Source organism: Odontomachus brunneus, unplaced genomic scaffold, assembly GCF_010583005.1.
Source record: "Odontomachus brunneus isolate Ranch 3 - 2012 unplaced genomic scaffold, Obru_v1 Obru_scaffold_196, whole genome shotgun sequence".
NCBI classification, from domain to species: Eukaryota; Metazoa; Arthropoda; class Insecta; order Hymenoptera; family Formicidae; genus Odontomachus; species Odontomachus brunneus.
Genome location: NW_022639646.1, coordinates 306247 through 323559, shown reverse-complemented (window position 1 = coordinate 323559; position 17313 = coordinate 306247). Strand labels below are relative to the sequence as shown.

The 17313-nt window shown below is 29.0% G+C and overlaps 2 protein-coding genes across 16 annotated transcripts in view; both read right to left on the bottom strand.

Annotated features, from left to right (window-relative positions):
• The window catches only part of LOC116851906 (glutamyl aminopeptidase-like), a 9184-nt gene extending 2665 nt beyond the window's left edge, over nt 1–6519 (bottom strand). The window contains exons 1-9 of one of the 6 annotated variants that reach the window (XM_032831822.1): nt 6506–6519; nt 5698–5801; nt 4505–4814; nt 4100–4290; nt 3209–3679; nt 1514–1700; nt 1143–1302; nt 971–1052; nt 116–450 (exon numbers count right to left, since the gene is read on the bottom strand). In XM_032831822.1, the coding sequence (XP_032687713.1) occupies nt 116–450; nt 971–1052; nt 1143–1302; nt 1514–1700; nt 3209–3679; nt 4100–4290; nt 4505–4795 (1717 nt within the window). In that variant the 5' untranslated portion in view covers nt 4796–4814; nt 5698–5801; nt 6506–6519. The other 5 variants (XM_032831825.1, XM_032831823.1, XM_032831824.1 and 2 more) reach the window with 5 other exon arrangements.
• A 1426-nt stretch (nt 6520–7945) lies between these two features.
• Nucleotides 7946–16067, bottom strand: LOC116851899 (glutamyl aminopeptidase-like). Of its 10 annotated transcripts, XM_032831800.1 has the most exons (13): nt 15718–16063; nt 15447–15661; nt 14298–14821; nt 13405–13878; nt 12420–12552; nt 12045–12204; nt 11884–11965; nt 10954–11318; nt 9868–10142; nt 9457–9653; nt 8963–9265; nt 8800–8878; nt 7946–8604 (listed from the first exon to the last, which is right to left on the bottom strand). In XM_032831800.1, exons 3-13 carry the CDS (start codon nt 14801–14803, stop codon nt 8446–8448), a joined length of 2733 nt encoding a protein of 910 aa, XP_032687691.1. In that variant the 5' UTR covers nt 14804–14821; nt 15447–15661; nt 15718–16063; the 3' UTR covers nt 7946–8445. The 10 variants fall into 10 exon arrangements, with proteins under 10 accessions (XP_032687691.1, XP_032687689.1, XP_032687692.1 ...); XM_032831798.1 differs by having other exon boundaries at nt 15447–16063; XM_032831801.1 differs by lacking the exon at nt 15447–15661.
• Nucleotides 16068–17313: the final 1246 nt, after the last annotated feature.

Here is a 17313-nt window from a genome sequence, read left to right as displayed (position 1 = left end):
TATATATATATATATATATATATATATATATATATATATATATATATATATATATACATATACATTAGTCATGAAAGGATAATAGTATATTAAATATATTAATTTGTGCTCTTACCTAACTCTTCTACGTTAACTATAAGAAAATCATCCTTATTTAGGGAAGTAATACTTTTCACTTTACCCCATTTAAGCCAAAGAACCTCCGAGATATTGTAGGACTCATAACTAGATTCCGTAATGTAATTGACAGGTATTATCCATTCGGGATTACTCTTAATAAATGGGCGCGATGAAATGCAAGCTGCAGTCCGTTTCACATAATCACGTTGGATGAACAGTTCTGGGTGATGTTTTGTAGTTAACCAAGTATTCATAATGTCTTTTACCGTATAGTTGCTTTCGAATTTTAGAGAATGAACTTCTTCCAATATAGTCCACACGTCCTTCGTACTAAGGAGGTAACAAACTCGGGATTTTTAAATATTTAACTTTGAGAGCTGATATAATACATATCACTTAATTGCCCAATTACTGACATCATTTAACATATATTCTTGAAACTACATATAATACGAAATTATAAGTGTATTAATATAATCAATTTAAAATATAAAATAAAAAAAATTTTCTTATTTGTTGATGTCCAAATAATAATACAAGGATATGAGCATAATTTACTCTAAAAGTAGCACAAAACTAAGTACGTAAAGTTAGCGTTAAACAGTGTACAATTGCATGCACTCTGACTTGCGTGTGCCAAGCATGTTGTAAGCAATATATTTTGTTTCGTAGATCTCCCAATGTACGGTAGAGAGTACTCTACCGGCAGCAAATTGAGATTCTCATAGTGTGTCTGTTTATATGCATGTCGAAAAGCAAGAAATCTCGATATCGGGTGACGTTAGATTCATAAATTTTCAATAAGATTCTTAAACATAAAACCATAGTTAAGTTACTGTCCGTTACTAACCGTTCATTTACATATCTTCTAATGGCCTCTATGAAAACTTCAGGATTGTAAAGTTTGAACAGCATGCGAATTAGAGCGAAGGCTACGTCGATGCAAATGACAAAATATATAATTAAATAATTTAAATATATTTGGATAAACGCATGTAAATATTTATTTAGCCTTTCTTTACCTTTCTTATGATATAAGAGAGGATAAAGTAATGCATCAATTCCATTGCTATTCTTAGCCTTGTTTATAATAGGTTCTCTCTCTAAAAACGTGTCACTATCTAAAGCGGGCTGAATAATTTTAACTACGAACAGCTCCATTATTCGATGTGGCGTCCATACCTAGAAACTAGTTGTCGTTATCTGTTGTTTCTACTTACTGTTACATCAAGAGTAATGTTCGAAGTAACAGAATAAATAATCGTAGTTTTGTCATTGACGTGACATATTTTCAGGAATTTAAATTTTTTCAAATAACAATAAGATACATTAAGTACAAAAGCTTATCTGCAATTAATAATAATTCTGATGAAGTAATATTCCATAAAATAACCTTGTTTGTGATATAATAGCCGAAAAATGATGCAAACATCTCATTCAACCACACATAATCATCACTTGAATTCTGGCTGACAACACCGACGAAAACTTGCCGCGCCATTTCGTATGCTATTAACATTTTAATGTCAAGATATTGACCGGTAGAATTTAAAGCTTCGTCGAAAATAATATCTTTTTCCCTGTAAAGTGAAGAGAAGGACATTTATCAAAAGTCATTACGATATTAATATATATATAGTATGAATATGTATAATTATATAGAAATAATATGTATAATAAATAAATAATATAATAAATAAATAATATACAAATATATGTATATATATATATGTGTGTGTGTATGTGTGTGTGTGTGTGTGTGTATGTGGAAAATCTGTAAAACACAGTTTGTTTGCGCATATTTGCCATATATTTCTCTCTCTCATTTCCTCTCCCCAATTTAAAGTGCATTTTCCTAACCTGTTATTTAAGTGTTCTAAAGATCACGTATCTTAATACATATATTTGTGAACGTTACGCGAAAGTTAAAATAAACCCTACTATACAAAATTCCAACGACAGTGAGATATGGAATGTTATGCAATTCTTAAAGTAAATTTAAAGAACTTCTCGGTAGAAAACGCTTTAGAAGTGATGACACATTGTAGCTTGCAGTTAAGAATTGGCTGGATTAGAGACTACAATAACTTTATTTTAAAACTTGTGAACAGTTATGATAAATGGTAAAATAAAAGAGGAGATTATGTAAAATATATAATAAGTTATTGTGTGTTTAATAGAATATAATATTAAGAAATAAATTGCTTCTTTAACTTTTAAAGCTAAATAGTCATTTTGGATATTATCCTCGTGTATATATATATATATATATATATATATATATATATATATATGTGTGTATATTTTTTTCTTCTTTATGAATTATCTTTGCACACACATATATGCTTTGTACATATCCTTTTCCTCCCTGCATTCTTCACTCTTTTCTTTCCCTATCACTAGCTCTCTTTTCGTTAGCCATGACTGCTTATTTTAATTTTATTTGTGAAAAATAATTAGAAATATAATAAAAATATATTCATATTTTCTGTGTGTAATATTTTAAAAACGACATATGTCTATATATCGTACGTAGTATGACATTCTAATTGTGTAAATATATTAACACTGTCGAAGTTTCACTATATAGAAACAGGTGTGATGCAAACGTATAGATATTCTGTATTTTTGAAATTTTAATGAATTTTTAATACTATGGAAAATTTTATAAACTGATAATCCATCTCAGTTTCCATAAGTAACGGCTACTAATTTTTTTTTATAAAAATGTATTGTGAATATATCCAGTTTTTAATTATCTGCAAAAATTGCAAAAATGGAATGAAAAATATTAGGATAAGGTATCTCACATTGCTGATTACATTACAGAATGGTAAATACTATTTACACTTTACTTATATTACATATATATTAAAAATAACTTTACACAGTGACTTATAATAGTGTGCATTTATTCGTTTTATACAAAGAAAATTAATATTACTGTTAAATAACGGTATTGCATGTCTTTGTATGATGTGTTCAACTTAGGCTCATATATATTTGTGTTATCAAATTTTATAGCGTCTTTCTTGTAATGTTAATGACTTAAATTATATTATTTTTAATATAATTATTGTGCATATACCTGTAAGCGACAAGTCCGGGTACACCCATTGACTTCATAGGACCACTTGGAAGTACGACATGGTCAATTCTTGGAGAGATGACCGATGAGTTTATTTTCATGTCAGTAATAAAATGAGATGTTACCATTTCTGCTATTTCTAGTATATAAGTGAATCTCTTACCCGCATCTATTTTGTGCCACATATAATGGATATCGCGTTTATTATAATCTATCATGATATCACCGACTATCAAAAATGCTATCAGATGAGTGGGCATCAAAACGAATTCTTTGAACTGTATCAATATTATGCCAAATTGTGTCGGTGGCTCTACATAGAAAAAATATTTTTGGGGTATTGTTGAAAGAACTGTGTAATCTGAAGGATATTGGACGGAGATGTTGTAAGTTGCTTTTACTCTCGGATCGTCCCAGCATGGAAAGAATCCTCGTATCGCGTGTGGTGTGTAGAGATTTGTGAGCAACCATCTGTTGTATTGCAACATAAAGTATTTGATAAGGATAAATGTTCTGCTATTATGTAATTGTCTAATGAGTGCACAAGACTGACGTTAATGTTTTATTATAAATGTATATTCCTATCGTTTGTAGGTACTAGATACTTCATATAAAGTTTTCAAATTTGTAGTACTATGTCGATAAAATTTGTAGTATTGTCAACAATAAATCTGTACTTTAAATATGTAATACCCGTTTTTAATCTATATCATACTTTTTTATTATATACATTACATATAGGATATCCGATAATTTGTTATAGAACTGCTATGTACAGCATAACGAGTTAAAAATATGAGAAAATTACATATACAAGAGAAATTAATATGTTATCGTTAGACACCTTGTATATATAAATCTATAATTAAAAATATCTCATGTTTTGCTTACGTCTGATTTTCGCTAGTCCAAGTAGTTGGATAAAAGACGTTCTCGATATAACGATTTATAACGGATGTATATGCTAGTGTTAACCAATATTTTCCTTTACTTAGTATTTTGTTAAACTTCAAAATTAAAACATTCTTTTTGTCACAATATTGGAATTCGAAAAGTTTATAAGGTGCACGTTCTGGTTCAGCCTTTAAAAATAAATCAAACGTCGTAATTTTCGTGGCGTATAAAAGAAAAGCTTCCACAAACATCGATAAAATAGTGAGCTCAAATTATCTTTGCTTTGACATATAAAACTTTTAGCATATTGTTCTGGAGGATGAGGTCTATACATATAGTCAGATTAAGGAATTGAAATAAATGATATAATTTAACATTGGGGCAAAGTGCAAATTCGCTTACTGTTGCATTGTAGCCGCGTGTCGATACTGCATGTAAGCTTATGTTCCACGTTGATTTCTTGACGTCAATCAAGACATTCAGAATACCTGACAATATTCTTTGACGTGGCCTTACTATTATTCTAACATCGTATCTTAATGGCATTACTTCAGAGATGTTTAAATTCTCAGAAACAGACGAGCAATTTATTATATTCCTGGAAAGCATTCCATTAGCGACCGCGACGGTAAATATCAGAACGATTCCAAGAAATATTATTGACCTCATTTTTGTTTCCAATAACGTCTGCATAAAAATAACTATTCTCTGTCTAAGTAAAATAATACGTAATATAAAAACAATATCGTTCGCTAGTTTGCAGTTTTAGATAACAAGGAAAATAGAAAGGGAAAGCGTTTGAAATTTTAATGGTTGATATCTGTTAATGAAGGTGATACGTATATCGGTTATGTGTAATATTACGTTATCTTCTCTGACTATACAAGTAAATATCTCGGCGTTCTCCTAATATTGCAAAGTTAAAAATTAAGCTGATAAAGAAACTAAACAATATATTTAAAAGGATTCCTTGAAAAATATTTTAATAGAATAGAATACAGGAAAATGTTAGAGATATACTGTAAGCGTTCTGTTGATTACATAATGTAATATCGGAATGATGAAGTTTGAATTATTATCTACGTTATGTACGGTTAATATAATATCTTACACGAAATTCAATAACTTCTCGTGAGAAATAATATAGAAATAATAAGGATACGTCGATGTTACAGTTAATTAATTCTTGTGTATGACTGACAATTTTAATTCTGAATTTTAGCAGTGGTCACACGTTATAACTGTAGTGCAGATTGTACAATTACATTCCAATTCACTTATAAATAATGCAATATTTACTTGCATTGTCATAAAATATATTACGATGTATATTGCGAATTGAAACGCTATTTTTATGGAAGAGAGGATAAATTAAAATTCACAGTTGTATTCTCTGATATGTCAAGTCATGACAAGTCTTCTAAGTTGTGAGATAATTAAATGTATAGTATGTATTTTGTGTGTCGATATTTACAGAATGACTTCATTGTGTTGACATAAACATATTTTTAATGATTGAGCTGATAACACTATCAAGTGCTAGATAAAATATTTGTTACTTCTGTTTCTTACTAAATAATGTTGAGATCACTTACCATATAACTTAAAAGCTGAACATGACGCTTTTAGCTTTTCATGCAAGGTACCTAGTTATGTTTGCCGAATTTGCATTGAAAATGTTTCTTCAATAAATAATTCACTAGGAAATATAATTTGAGGATCGTATCATTTTCTCTCTCAACGAATCGCTTTAAACTAACAACGATAACCGTATCTGATATATTTATATGTAAGAACTAAGATAAAACTATGTAACTACGAGTTAAATTACTATCGTTATAAATAAGAAATTCTGTCTGTCAGTAAACACATCCACGCAAATGATCTACGAATGCAACCCATACAAAACAATTATTCGATGTATGATACATCTTAAAGAATTTGTACTTTCAACGTTAAACATTTTTTTATATACGTGAGTAATCCAGATAAAGTATTTGAAATATTTCAAACGTATTTAAGTAAAAATGCGATTGACAAGTGCAACTAACAATATTGACATTAACAGTCGCAACAAGACTATTCAATAATTCTCACTTTCCTTAAGTTTCAATGTTTATTTCCTTTTATTTCCTCTAACTTGGTTCTTTTTCTTTACTCCTAATATTATTCTTTGTCAGATATATTATATGAGATATCTCAAATGTACGTTCATGGTAGCCCAGTTATAATTAATCAATAGTTAAGTTTTGTACATTTAAAAATATTTTAATATATTTTTGGAATGTAAAATGCTTGTATAGAGTAAGATGTTTGTAAAATTACGGAAACAGTATGATTTATAGCATAATATATAGAATAATAACAATTATAAAAAGTACTTATATGTATGATATCTTTTACCTTTTCGACGAATCACTTTAAACTAACAACAATATCTGTATTTTATATATTTATATATAAGAATTAAAGTAAACAAACTAAACTCCTATATAAAGAAAACATATATAAGAAACGTCGTCTGTCAATAAACACATGCACGCAAGTGATTTACGAAGGCAACTCATACAAAACATCTATTCGATATATGATTTATCTCAAAAAATTTGCACTTCTAACGTTAAACATTTTTTTATATACGTGAGTTATCCAGATGAAGAGTGTTTGAAGTATTTAAAACGTATTAAAGTAAAAATGCGGTTGAGAAATGCATTTAACAATATTGGCATTAACATTTGCAACAATTTTCAAAAACTAGTCAATAATTCTAACTTTCCTCAAGCATTAATATTTATTTCTTCTGTGTTCTCTAAACTCAGTTTCTTTAGTTTACTTTTAAAATTATTCTTTGTCAGATATATTATATGAGATATCTTAGATGTATCTTCATGGTAGCCAAATTATCAGTTAAGTTCTGTACATTTGAAAACATTTTAATATATCTTTGAATCGTAAAATGTTTGTAAAATTACAGAAACAGTATGATTTATACCATAATACTAACAATTACAAAGAATATGTTGGTTTAAAATAACAAAAAAGTACATAGTTTCCAATCGCTTGCTTTCCAACGTTCTCGTTTTCTCTATAATATTAATCTTTCATTCCTCCATAATATTAATCTTTCATTCCTTTCTTTATACGTTCTTTCTAGCACGTGAAATAAAGGATGAGTTGTATTTACATTTCCCTACATCGCGTGCATCTACTCATGTGCAATTTAAACTTGTCAAATCAGAGGGAAAGATCCTTTCTTATTTTTCAAACAAGTGCCATAATTTTTTAGATATGAATTGTACAAAATTGGTAAATTTATGCGTTAAAACGACACACTTCTTTTTATATCTATTTTCCACATGTTTTCGTTATCGTTTTCGTTACCCAAATAATGTATAGCAATATCTTTCTTCGCAGAACAAGCCAAATACTTTAAAAGCTTTTTATTTTCCCGGTTTGTTCTTTCAGGAAAAATAGTGTGCCAAATCTTTAAGTTTATGCACAATGTGTACCCGAACAAAATATCCAATCTTCCAACATCGACAAAATTCTATGAAGAACAACAAGCACTTGTAATGCATGTCTAGCCATTGATATGGCTCCTTGGTTATTAATTCTCAAACATAATGTGGGAGATACTAGTCAAACATGTTAAAATAATAATAAACGGTTATTAAGACATTTGCAAATTTACTTTCGAATCCATATCAAACAATTTCTTAATAGCAGTATTTCAGCTGTTTAAGTTTACTTACGGTAAAAGCGATTGCTATAATAAAGTATTCGAAGACACTACAAGTTATGTCAATTAGGAACAAAGATAATACCAATAAAAACATGAATAACTAAGAGCTACTGCAGAAAAATTTATTAAGTTATGATAACAAAAAAAAAAATATTAATATATATACATAATGTTACAGTTACAAAGCGCGTATGTTCCAGCTCCTTTTTATCATAATTTTCATTTATTCATTAACATATCTACTCTTTTCAAGATAAATTTCCCTCAACATATCTAATGAATGATCTTTCATATATTACGTAAATAATAAATGAATAAATTTTGAATTTTGATAAGACCTATATCTGACATGAAAAAAGATTTCTTTTTTCATGTCAGATATAAGTCTTATCAAAATGTTTAGTATTATATGATGTAGCATATACCACATGTTAGAATTCTTAAAAAATTAAAAAATGTTTATCATTTTGGAAAAGCATTCTTAATAATAACAGCAATATAGTATGTAACATCATTCGGTGATTATTTTGATTATTCTATATAATATTGATTTGATCCGGGAGATTATAATGTCGATCTCTTTTAAACATTTTCAGTTCGATTATTCGCATATTTGACAAAACTTTTCAAACTTGTCCTGCACTTTTCCTAGATATCTTTGCCGGTGGAGAGTCAGCTCGTCGTTTGATTGCAGAAGATCTGAAGAATGTGAAATAACTTCCGCATCCGAAAGGAACAATTTGCGAGTATGTTCTCGTATCTGTAACAGTTAATTGAGTACTTAACATATTACAACTCTATCGACATAACAATTACAGGTCAAAACAAAAATATCTTTTTTAGTAAATAAAACAACTTATTTTACACAGTGTTTACAGATTAGTACAAAGAAGTTAGATAGAATCATATTTGCGAATAATAAATAATTTAAGGAATTTTAAACTGAAAAATTTACAATGTAGAGGTCGTTTAATGAATACACATTCATAATCATATCACTTATTAAAATGCTAGTTGGGAAATCCTCTGGAAACCTGTAAAATTAAATTGAACTTTACTAGATACTGCTGCATTTCCAAAGAGGAGAAACAACCTACTTTTATCACGAAAAATAATACCTGCTTACTATTGCACGATAATTATTCAGCACATAATGTAACACAATACTTTTCCTAACATGTTTTCGCACAATCTTACGAAATATTGGTCCCATAGATTGTTCTAGTCTCGAGAAATAATCTGTCCGTAGCATCAAATTTAAGTAATATATGATGATCGAAGTATTTTCAGTACATGACAAATACTCTAAGAGCTCTGTATTATTATATATCATACTTTTATTCAAAATAATTTTCCAATCATCTAAATGTTCTAACTTCGATCCATCACAAAGTATCCATTCTTTCGTCATTATCCAAAGTCTACGAAGTGAAATGAAATAAACGCTTATATGATTGGGTGTGTGTGTGTGTGTGTTTGCGTGTGTAATTTCAGTTTAGCATTTGATATTATTTCTTAGTCATATTTAGTTAAGGAATGATATTGACTGTTGTGTAACTACATAATTCATTAAGTATTTTGAAGGATATTTATGAATTACGAGAAAAATTACTTGTTCAGTCCTTCCAGATTATCTATATAATAATCTATTAAACGATGGGATGCGGTATTTATACACACAGGATGGTTAAGTTTACAGGCCCACATCCGTACTAAATATCTTAGCGATTTTCTCATGGGATCATCACTCGAATTCTCTTCGTATCCTATTGTGAGAAGTACTCTATCCAGGATTATGGAAAAGTGTTCCTGCAAGTCGTACGTTATACAACGTCAACACTGTCAAGTCACCTTGTTACTTAAGTTGACATCGTTTTTATGTAGATTGATTCAATATGTGCAAAACTCTTTTAGATTTACAAGTCGATTAATTTGTTATATCATAACATTCTATTCCTTTTAGACAAGCGTCTACATATGCTAACAGCTGATAAGCATTACCTATAAAACTCCTTATACTTACCTTAATATAATTACTTTCAAAGAACTTAAAGTAAGGTGATATATCCAACAAAATGTTAAACATAGGGTACCATGCGATAAAATCTGTATCCCTCTCTAGATGCTTAGTGACTTCGACGAAGATAGAAGTATTGATATTTCTTCCTATTGTAAAGTAATACGCATCATTTACCAGTTGAGCACGAGTAAGGGGAGGTATGTGTGGGGTATTGTTTTTTTGCATGTGCGTCGCTAGTAGCATCCAGTTCCTGTCGTCGTAGTTAACACGGTAGTAACCTGTAATAAAAGAAATGTTATTAAATTATTTTATTATTATTTTGTTATTTTTATTACTTTATTTATTAGATCATTATATCTTATTAAATTCTTTTATTGCTGTTATTAACGTATTAAATACTTTTTCTATCGTATACGTTAGAATATTATTCACATTTCTGAATTCATGAATCAAAATCCATATTCGAAACAATAGAAAACGATTGAACGATAGAATTTTATTCTATCATCCTCTATCAACATTTTTTTACCAGGGAAACGTTAAACAAAATCGTTGCACTTTACAAATTCTAATGTAAAATTAATGTACTAGTGTATGAGAAATATATCTCCGATCGATTTCTAACATTATTTTATGTTCAAATTTTTATAGTGAGATTATCGAGAAATAAATAATTTACTAGATATTTTATATCTCGTACTTAAAATTGTAAAAATATTATATACAATATATCTTAAGAGGCATTTATTTTTCGACGATTCAATTCTAGTACTTTTATATGCAGAATGATCGGAGGTCACATATCATCGATTTGTACATCAATTTGTATTAAAAATCTAGGTAGTAGTATTGAAAAATATCAAGTTGATCTTCATATAATTATAACAAAGTTATAAAGTTATTGAGAGTTAAGCGAAAAATTTCCTTTATTATAAGGCATCTCCTTTAAAACCGTATAAATTTTATTTGAAACATTTTTTAGATTAAAAATTTAGTTTTCGAATAATCTCATTAAAATAAGGCACCTTGTATAGATTCGTCATGAAAGGAATATTATAGTATAGTAAATATGTTAGTATATGTCCTGACCTGATTGTTCTACGTTGACTATGAGGAAATTATTTATAGATATCTGCATATCATCATATCCTGCCTTTAGGGTACTATTCAAGTAACACCAATCATGCCACACAACATCCAAGGTATTGGAAGACATGTAAGTCATTTTCGTAAAATAATTGACAGGTATTATCCATTCATTATGATTAATCCGTGCATACAATGAGAGATAAGTCATAGGTCGCCGTTTGTCATAATAACGTTCGACAAACAGCTCGGCGTAGTGTGTTTTCGTTAACCATGTATTCATGACTTCTTTTATCGTATCGCTTGTATCGTGGGCCATATTTCGCATAGGATAAGCTTCTTCCAATATACTCCATATATTCTTTGTACTAACATGGTAAACAACACGGCAATTTTAAATATTTGACTTTTAGAGCTTGCTCTTGTAACATACGTATAGACACATACATATAAAAATATATAGATATAAAGGAAAACGTATCAAAACTATATCATTTAACTTTCTAACTACTGACATCACATATGTATATGTTCATGAAACAATCGTTAATATGGCATCATAACTGTATAAATGTAATTAATTTAGGATATGCTCCAATGAAATGCTTCCATTTTTTTATGTGTCTCGTATAAACAGTAAAAGAGAATATCAACATAATATTCCGACAAATAAACAAACAACGATTGAAAGTGTAAAGTTAGTCAATGTATAATTTCATACATATGCTTGGCGCACTGTAAGCAACTCAGTTTCTTGCATATATCTTTTAATAAACAGTGGTGAGTAGCCCAGTAAATTGAGTTTCTTATAGCGTGTCCGTCAATGTGCACGTCAGAAACTATGAAATTGGATATTGGGTAACGCTAGCTTCATATAATTTCAATGAAAATGAAATATAAGATCACAGAGTTATGTTTCTATCCGTTACTAACCGTTCGCTTACATATTTCCTGATAGCCTCCTTGAAAACTTCGGGACAGTAAATTTGAGACAGCATGCGAATTAGAGCAAATGCTATGTCGATGTAAATGATGAAACATATAATATTAAATAAGTTATGAATAATCAGATAAATATATTTATTCAACCTCACCTTTCTTATGATAGAGAAGAGGATAAAGTAATCCATCAATTCCATTTCTGTTCTTAGCCTCGCTTATAATAGGTTCCTTTTCTAAGAACATATCACTGTTTAGAGTGGGCTGTATAATTTTAACTACAAACAGTTCCATTAATCGATTTGATTCCCATATCTAGAAACAACAGATTGTAGTTATTGTTGTAGTATTTGTTATCGTTATTTATCTGTCGTCGTTGTTGTGATATGTTTCTAAGTGTTTAGAAGTACTCAGTAGCTAACTATTAACAACGAAACCTTATTTACAATTTATTAATTCTAATGACATAAAATAATCTTGTCCATGACATAATAACCGTAGAATGATGCAAATATCTCGTTCAACCATACATAATCAGTATCTAAATGCGGGCTGGCAACACCTACGAACAACTGTCGTGCCATTTCGTATGTTACTAACGTTATAACATCCAAATCCCTGCACGGAAAATCTAAAACTTCATCGAACGTAATGTCTCTTTCCCTATAAATTGAAAAAAATAGTTTTATTAAACGTTATTATTATATTAATATATATGATTCAAAATATTTCCGAACACATATATACTTTGTATATATCTTTTCCCTTTCTACATTCTCTACTCCTCTCTTTCTCTATTACTTTTTCTCTTTTTTTATCATTATAACTCTCTCTGCCTAGTATTATTTGTGATAAAATCATCGAGAATACAACTTAATTGTCTCCATTTTTCTACGTAATAACATTTTAAAAACATCATATGTTTATATATTGTGTCCAATATGATACTTTACTTCCGAAAAAATTTTAGAATTGTCGGAGTTCCAGTATATTGTAACGTGTGTGATGCGAACACCTAAATATTCGATATGTGTGCATTCTCGATATTTTAACAAATTATTAGTACAATTATATGCAAAATTCCGTAAACCGGTAATACGTTAGATTTTCCGAAAGTAATGGCTCTTATTTGTAGCTGACAGAAACATATTGAAAGTATATTTAATTTAATTGAAATTTTAGGGAAAAAATTGAGAGAAAATGGAATAAAAGCAGCAAGGATAACCTGTCACGCATTAACCTACCAATAATGATAATAAATTATCTTTCTATAATTTGGTTATATTACATAAGTTCAAAAATATTTATTCACGATAATTTATGTCAGTGTGTGCCAATTTGTTTTATACAAGAAGTCTTAATATTACTGTTGCTCATTAGCAATATTACATGCTTCTGTGCGGTGTATTCAATTTGTGCTCAAATAAATACGTTTTATCACATTTCAAAATGTTAAATATTCCTTGTAATGTTAACGGTTCCCATAGTAACATTTTTAACATGATTATTACATACCTGTAAACAACAAGACCGGGTGCACCCAGAGATTTCATAGGACTATTTGGAAGTACGACATGGTTAATTTTAGGAGAGAATGACGATGCGTTCATTTTCATGTGAGTAACAAAATAACATGTTGCATTATCTGCCATTTCTAGCAAATAAGTGAATCTTTTACCCGCGTCTGTTTTGTGCCACATATAATGGATATCCCGTTTATCAAAATCCATCGTGATATCACCGACTATCAAAAATGCTATCAGATGAGTGGGCATCGAAACGAATTCTTTGAACTGCATCAATTTTATGCCAAAGTGTATATTCGCTGGCTCTACATAGAAAGAATAGTTTTCGGACATTGTTGAAAGAACTGTGTAATCTGCAGGAAACAGAACGGATATGTTGTAAGTTGTTTTTACTCTCGGATCATCCCAGCATGGAAAGAATGCGCGTATCGCGTGCGGTGTGTAGAGATTCGTCAGCAACCATCTGTTATATTGCAAAATAATAAGGATAAATGTTCAGCTGGTGTGTAACTAATCTAATCAGTGCATATGTAAGACAGATGTTAATGTAATATTTCATTATAGATGTATGTTTCTATCGTTTTAGGCACTAAATGCTTCACATAAAGTTTTCAAGTTTGTAGTGTTATGCCGAAAAAATTTGTGGTATTATCAACAATAAATTTGTACTTTAAATATGTAATATCCGTTCTGAATCTATAATATCAAACTTTTTCATTATATGTATTACATACAGAATATCCGTCAATTCGCTATACAACCACTATGTACAGACAAGACGGGTAAAAAAAGTAAAAATTTACGTGTATAAGAGATGTTAATATGTTATCGTAAGACACTTTGTATATATAAATCTATAATTAAAAATATCTCATGTCTTACTTTTGATTTCTGCTACTCCAAGTTGGATAAAAGATATCCTGGATATTATGATTTATAATGGACCTATAAACTAGTGTTAACAGATATTTTCCTTTACTTAGTATTTCATTAAACTTCAAAATTATAAGATTCTTGTTGTCACAATATTGGAACTCGGAAAATTTATAACGTGTACGTCCCAATTCAGCTTTTAAAAATGAATCAAATATCGTAACATTCGTGGCGTATAAAAGAAAAATATCATAGGCAGGTGGCGTTAGTGCATAGCATAAGCTTATGTTCCACACTGATTTCTTGACGTCAATCAAGATATTCATGATGCCTGACAATATTCTTTGATCTGGTTTTACTATGATTCTAGCATCATATTTTATTGGCATTACTTCAGAGATATTTAAATTCTCAGAAACAGACGAGCAATTTATTTTCTTGGAATATATTCTATTCTCGTTAGCGACCGTGACGGTAAATATCAGAACGACTCCAAGAAATACTACGGACCTCATTTTCGTCTCCAATTATATCTGCACAAAAACAATTATTCCCTGTCTAAGTAAAATAATATGTTACATTAAATACATGTAACGATATCTTCCCCTAATGTGCAATTTTAGGTAAGAAGGAAGAAAGAAAAAGGGAAAGTTTTGAAGTTTAGATGGTCGACATCTGTTAAGGAAAGTATAGGTATATCGGTGATGTGTAATACTATACGTTCTCCTCTAGCTAAACAAATATCATTTTCTCACCGTTCTCCTAATATTGGAAAGTTAAAATTAAGCTGATAAAAAACAAAACAAAATTATATATTTAAAGAGATTCCTTGAAAAATATTTTTGTAGAATAGAAAATGTTAGGGATATACTATAAGCTTTCTATCGATTACATATTTTGTGATGTTGAAATAATAAAATTTTAATTATTAACTACGTTATGTACAATAAATATAATATCTTAAATAAAATGCAATAATCTCTCGTGAGAAATAATAAAGTAATAATTAAAGATGTTACGTTAGAGTTAACATTAACTAATTCTTGAATATTACTTTCACAATTTTAATTCTGATTTTTAGCAGTGCTTACGAGTGATAACCCTAGCGCAGATTGTGCAATTATATTCCAATTCACTTATAAATAATGCAATACTTACTTGCGTTATCACAAAAGTATATTACGAAGTATATTGCGAATTGAAACGCAATTTTGATGGAAGGAAGAATAGGTCACAGTTGTATTCTGTGATATGCTCGTCCCTCAGTTGTGATATAATAATAGATTATACATATGTGTCGATATTTACAGAAAGAATTCATTTTGTTGACATAATTGTATTCTTAATGATTGCGCTGATACTATTATCAAGTGCTAGATAAAACGTTTATTATTTATGTTTCTTTCTAAATAATATTGAAACAACTTACTGTATAACTTAATATCTGAAAGTGATATTTATATAATTTTTTCTGTAAGATGCTCAGTTATGTTTGCCGAAAATTTTGGCTGATAAATATTTCTTCAATAATTTATTCACTAGGAAAAATAATTTGAGGATATCGTATCTTTTTCCTTCTTGACAAATCGCTTTAAACTAACGACGATAACTATAGCTTATATATTTATATATAAAAACTAAAGTAAACGAGCTAAACTTCTATATAAGCAAAACTTATGTATAAGAAACGCCGTCTGTCAATATACACATGCACGCAAGTGATTTACGAAAGCAACTCATACAAAACTTCTGTTCGATATATAATTTATCTTAAAAAATTTGCAATTTTAACGTTAAACATTTTTTTATATACGTGAGTTATGCAGATAAAGTGTTGGAAGTATTTAAAACGTATTTAAGTAAAAATGCGTTTGACAAATGCTATTAACATTATTGACATTAACAGTTGCAACGATTTTTAAAAACTAGTCAATAATTCTAATTTTCCTCAAGCATTAATGTTTATTTTTTTTTGTGTCCTCTAAACTTGGTTGCTTTTGTTTACTTCTAATATTACTCTTTTTCAGATATATGAAATATCTCAAATGTACGTGTATGGTAGCCAAATTAGAAGTTAAGTTTTGTATATTTGAAAATATTTTAACATATTTTTAGATAGTAATATGTTTGTGTAGAGTGTGTAAGATCTTTGTAAAATTACAGAAACTGTATGATTTATACCATCATGATATTAATAACAAAGAATATTTATATGTAATTTTAAATTAACAAAGAAGGATATAGATTTTAATTTGTTGTTTTACAACGTTCCCGCTTCCTTCATAATATAAATTTTTACTTCCTTTTTTATACGTTCTTTCCAGCATGTTGAATGAACGAATAAGTTGTATTTATCGTTCGAAGCATTGCGTGCATGTGCAATTTGAACTTGTCAAATCAGTAGAAAGAGTTCTATCTAATTTTACAAATAGGCACCATAATTTTTTCAATGTAAATTGAAAATTGGCAAATTCATGCGTTAAAACGACATACTTCTCCTTCTGTCTGTTTTCTAAGATCTGTTTTCGTTGTCATATTCAAATAATGTATAATAATATCTTGGTTTTCAGAACAAGTCAATTACTTTAAACGTTTTCTATTTTCACGGTTTGTTGTCTCCTTTAGGAAGAATAGTCTGTCAAATCTTTAAGTTTACCCACAAGTTTACCCGAGCAAAGTATCCAATCTTCGAACATCAACAGAATTCTTTGACTCATATGAAGAGAAACAAACACATGTAATGCATGTCTAGCCATAAATAAGGCTCCTGGGTTATTAATTCTCAAATATAATGTGGGAGATAAACAAACATATTAAAATAATCAATAGCGATTATTATGAAAATTATAAATTTATTTTTGAATCCATATTGAACAATTTCTTAATAGTAGCATTTTAATGAGGTCATATAGAGTCATTCTATAGGTATTTTTTGTATCCCACATTTATTGAAAATGCATTCAGGATACAATATGAGTGTAAAATAGTGGATTCAGTGTAAAATGTGATCAATAGATGTTCTATA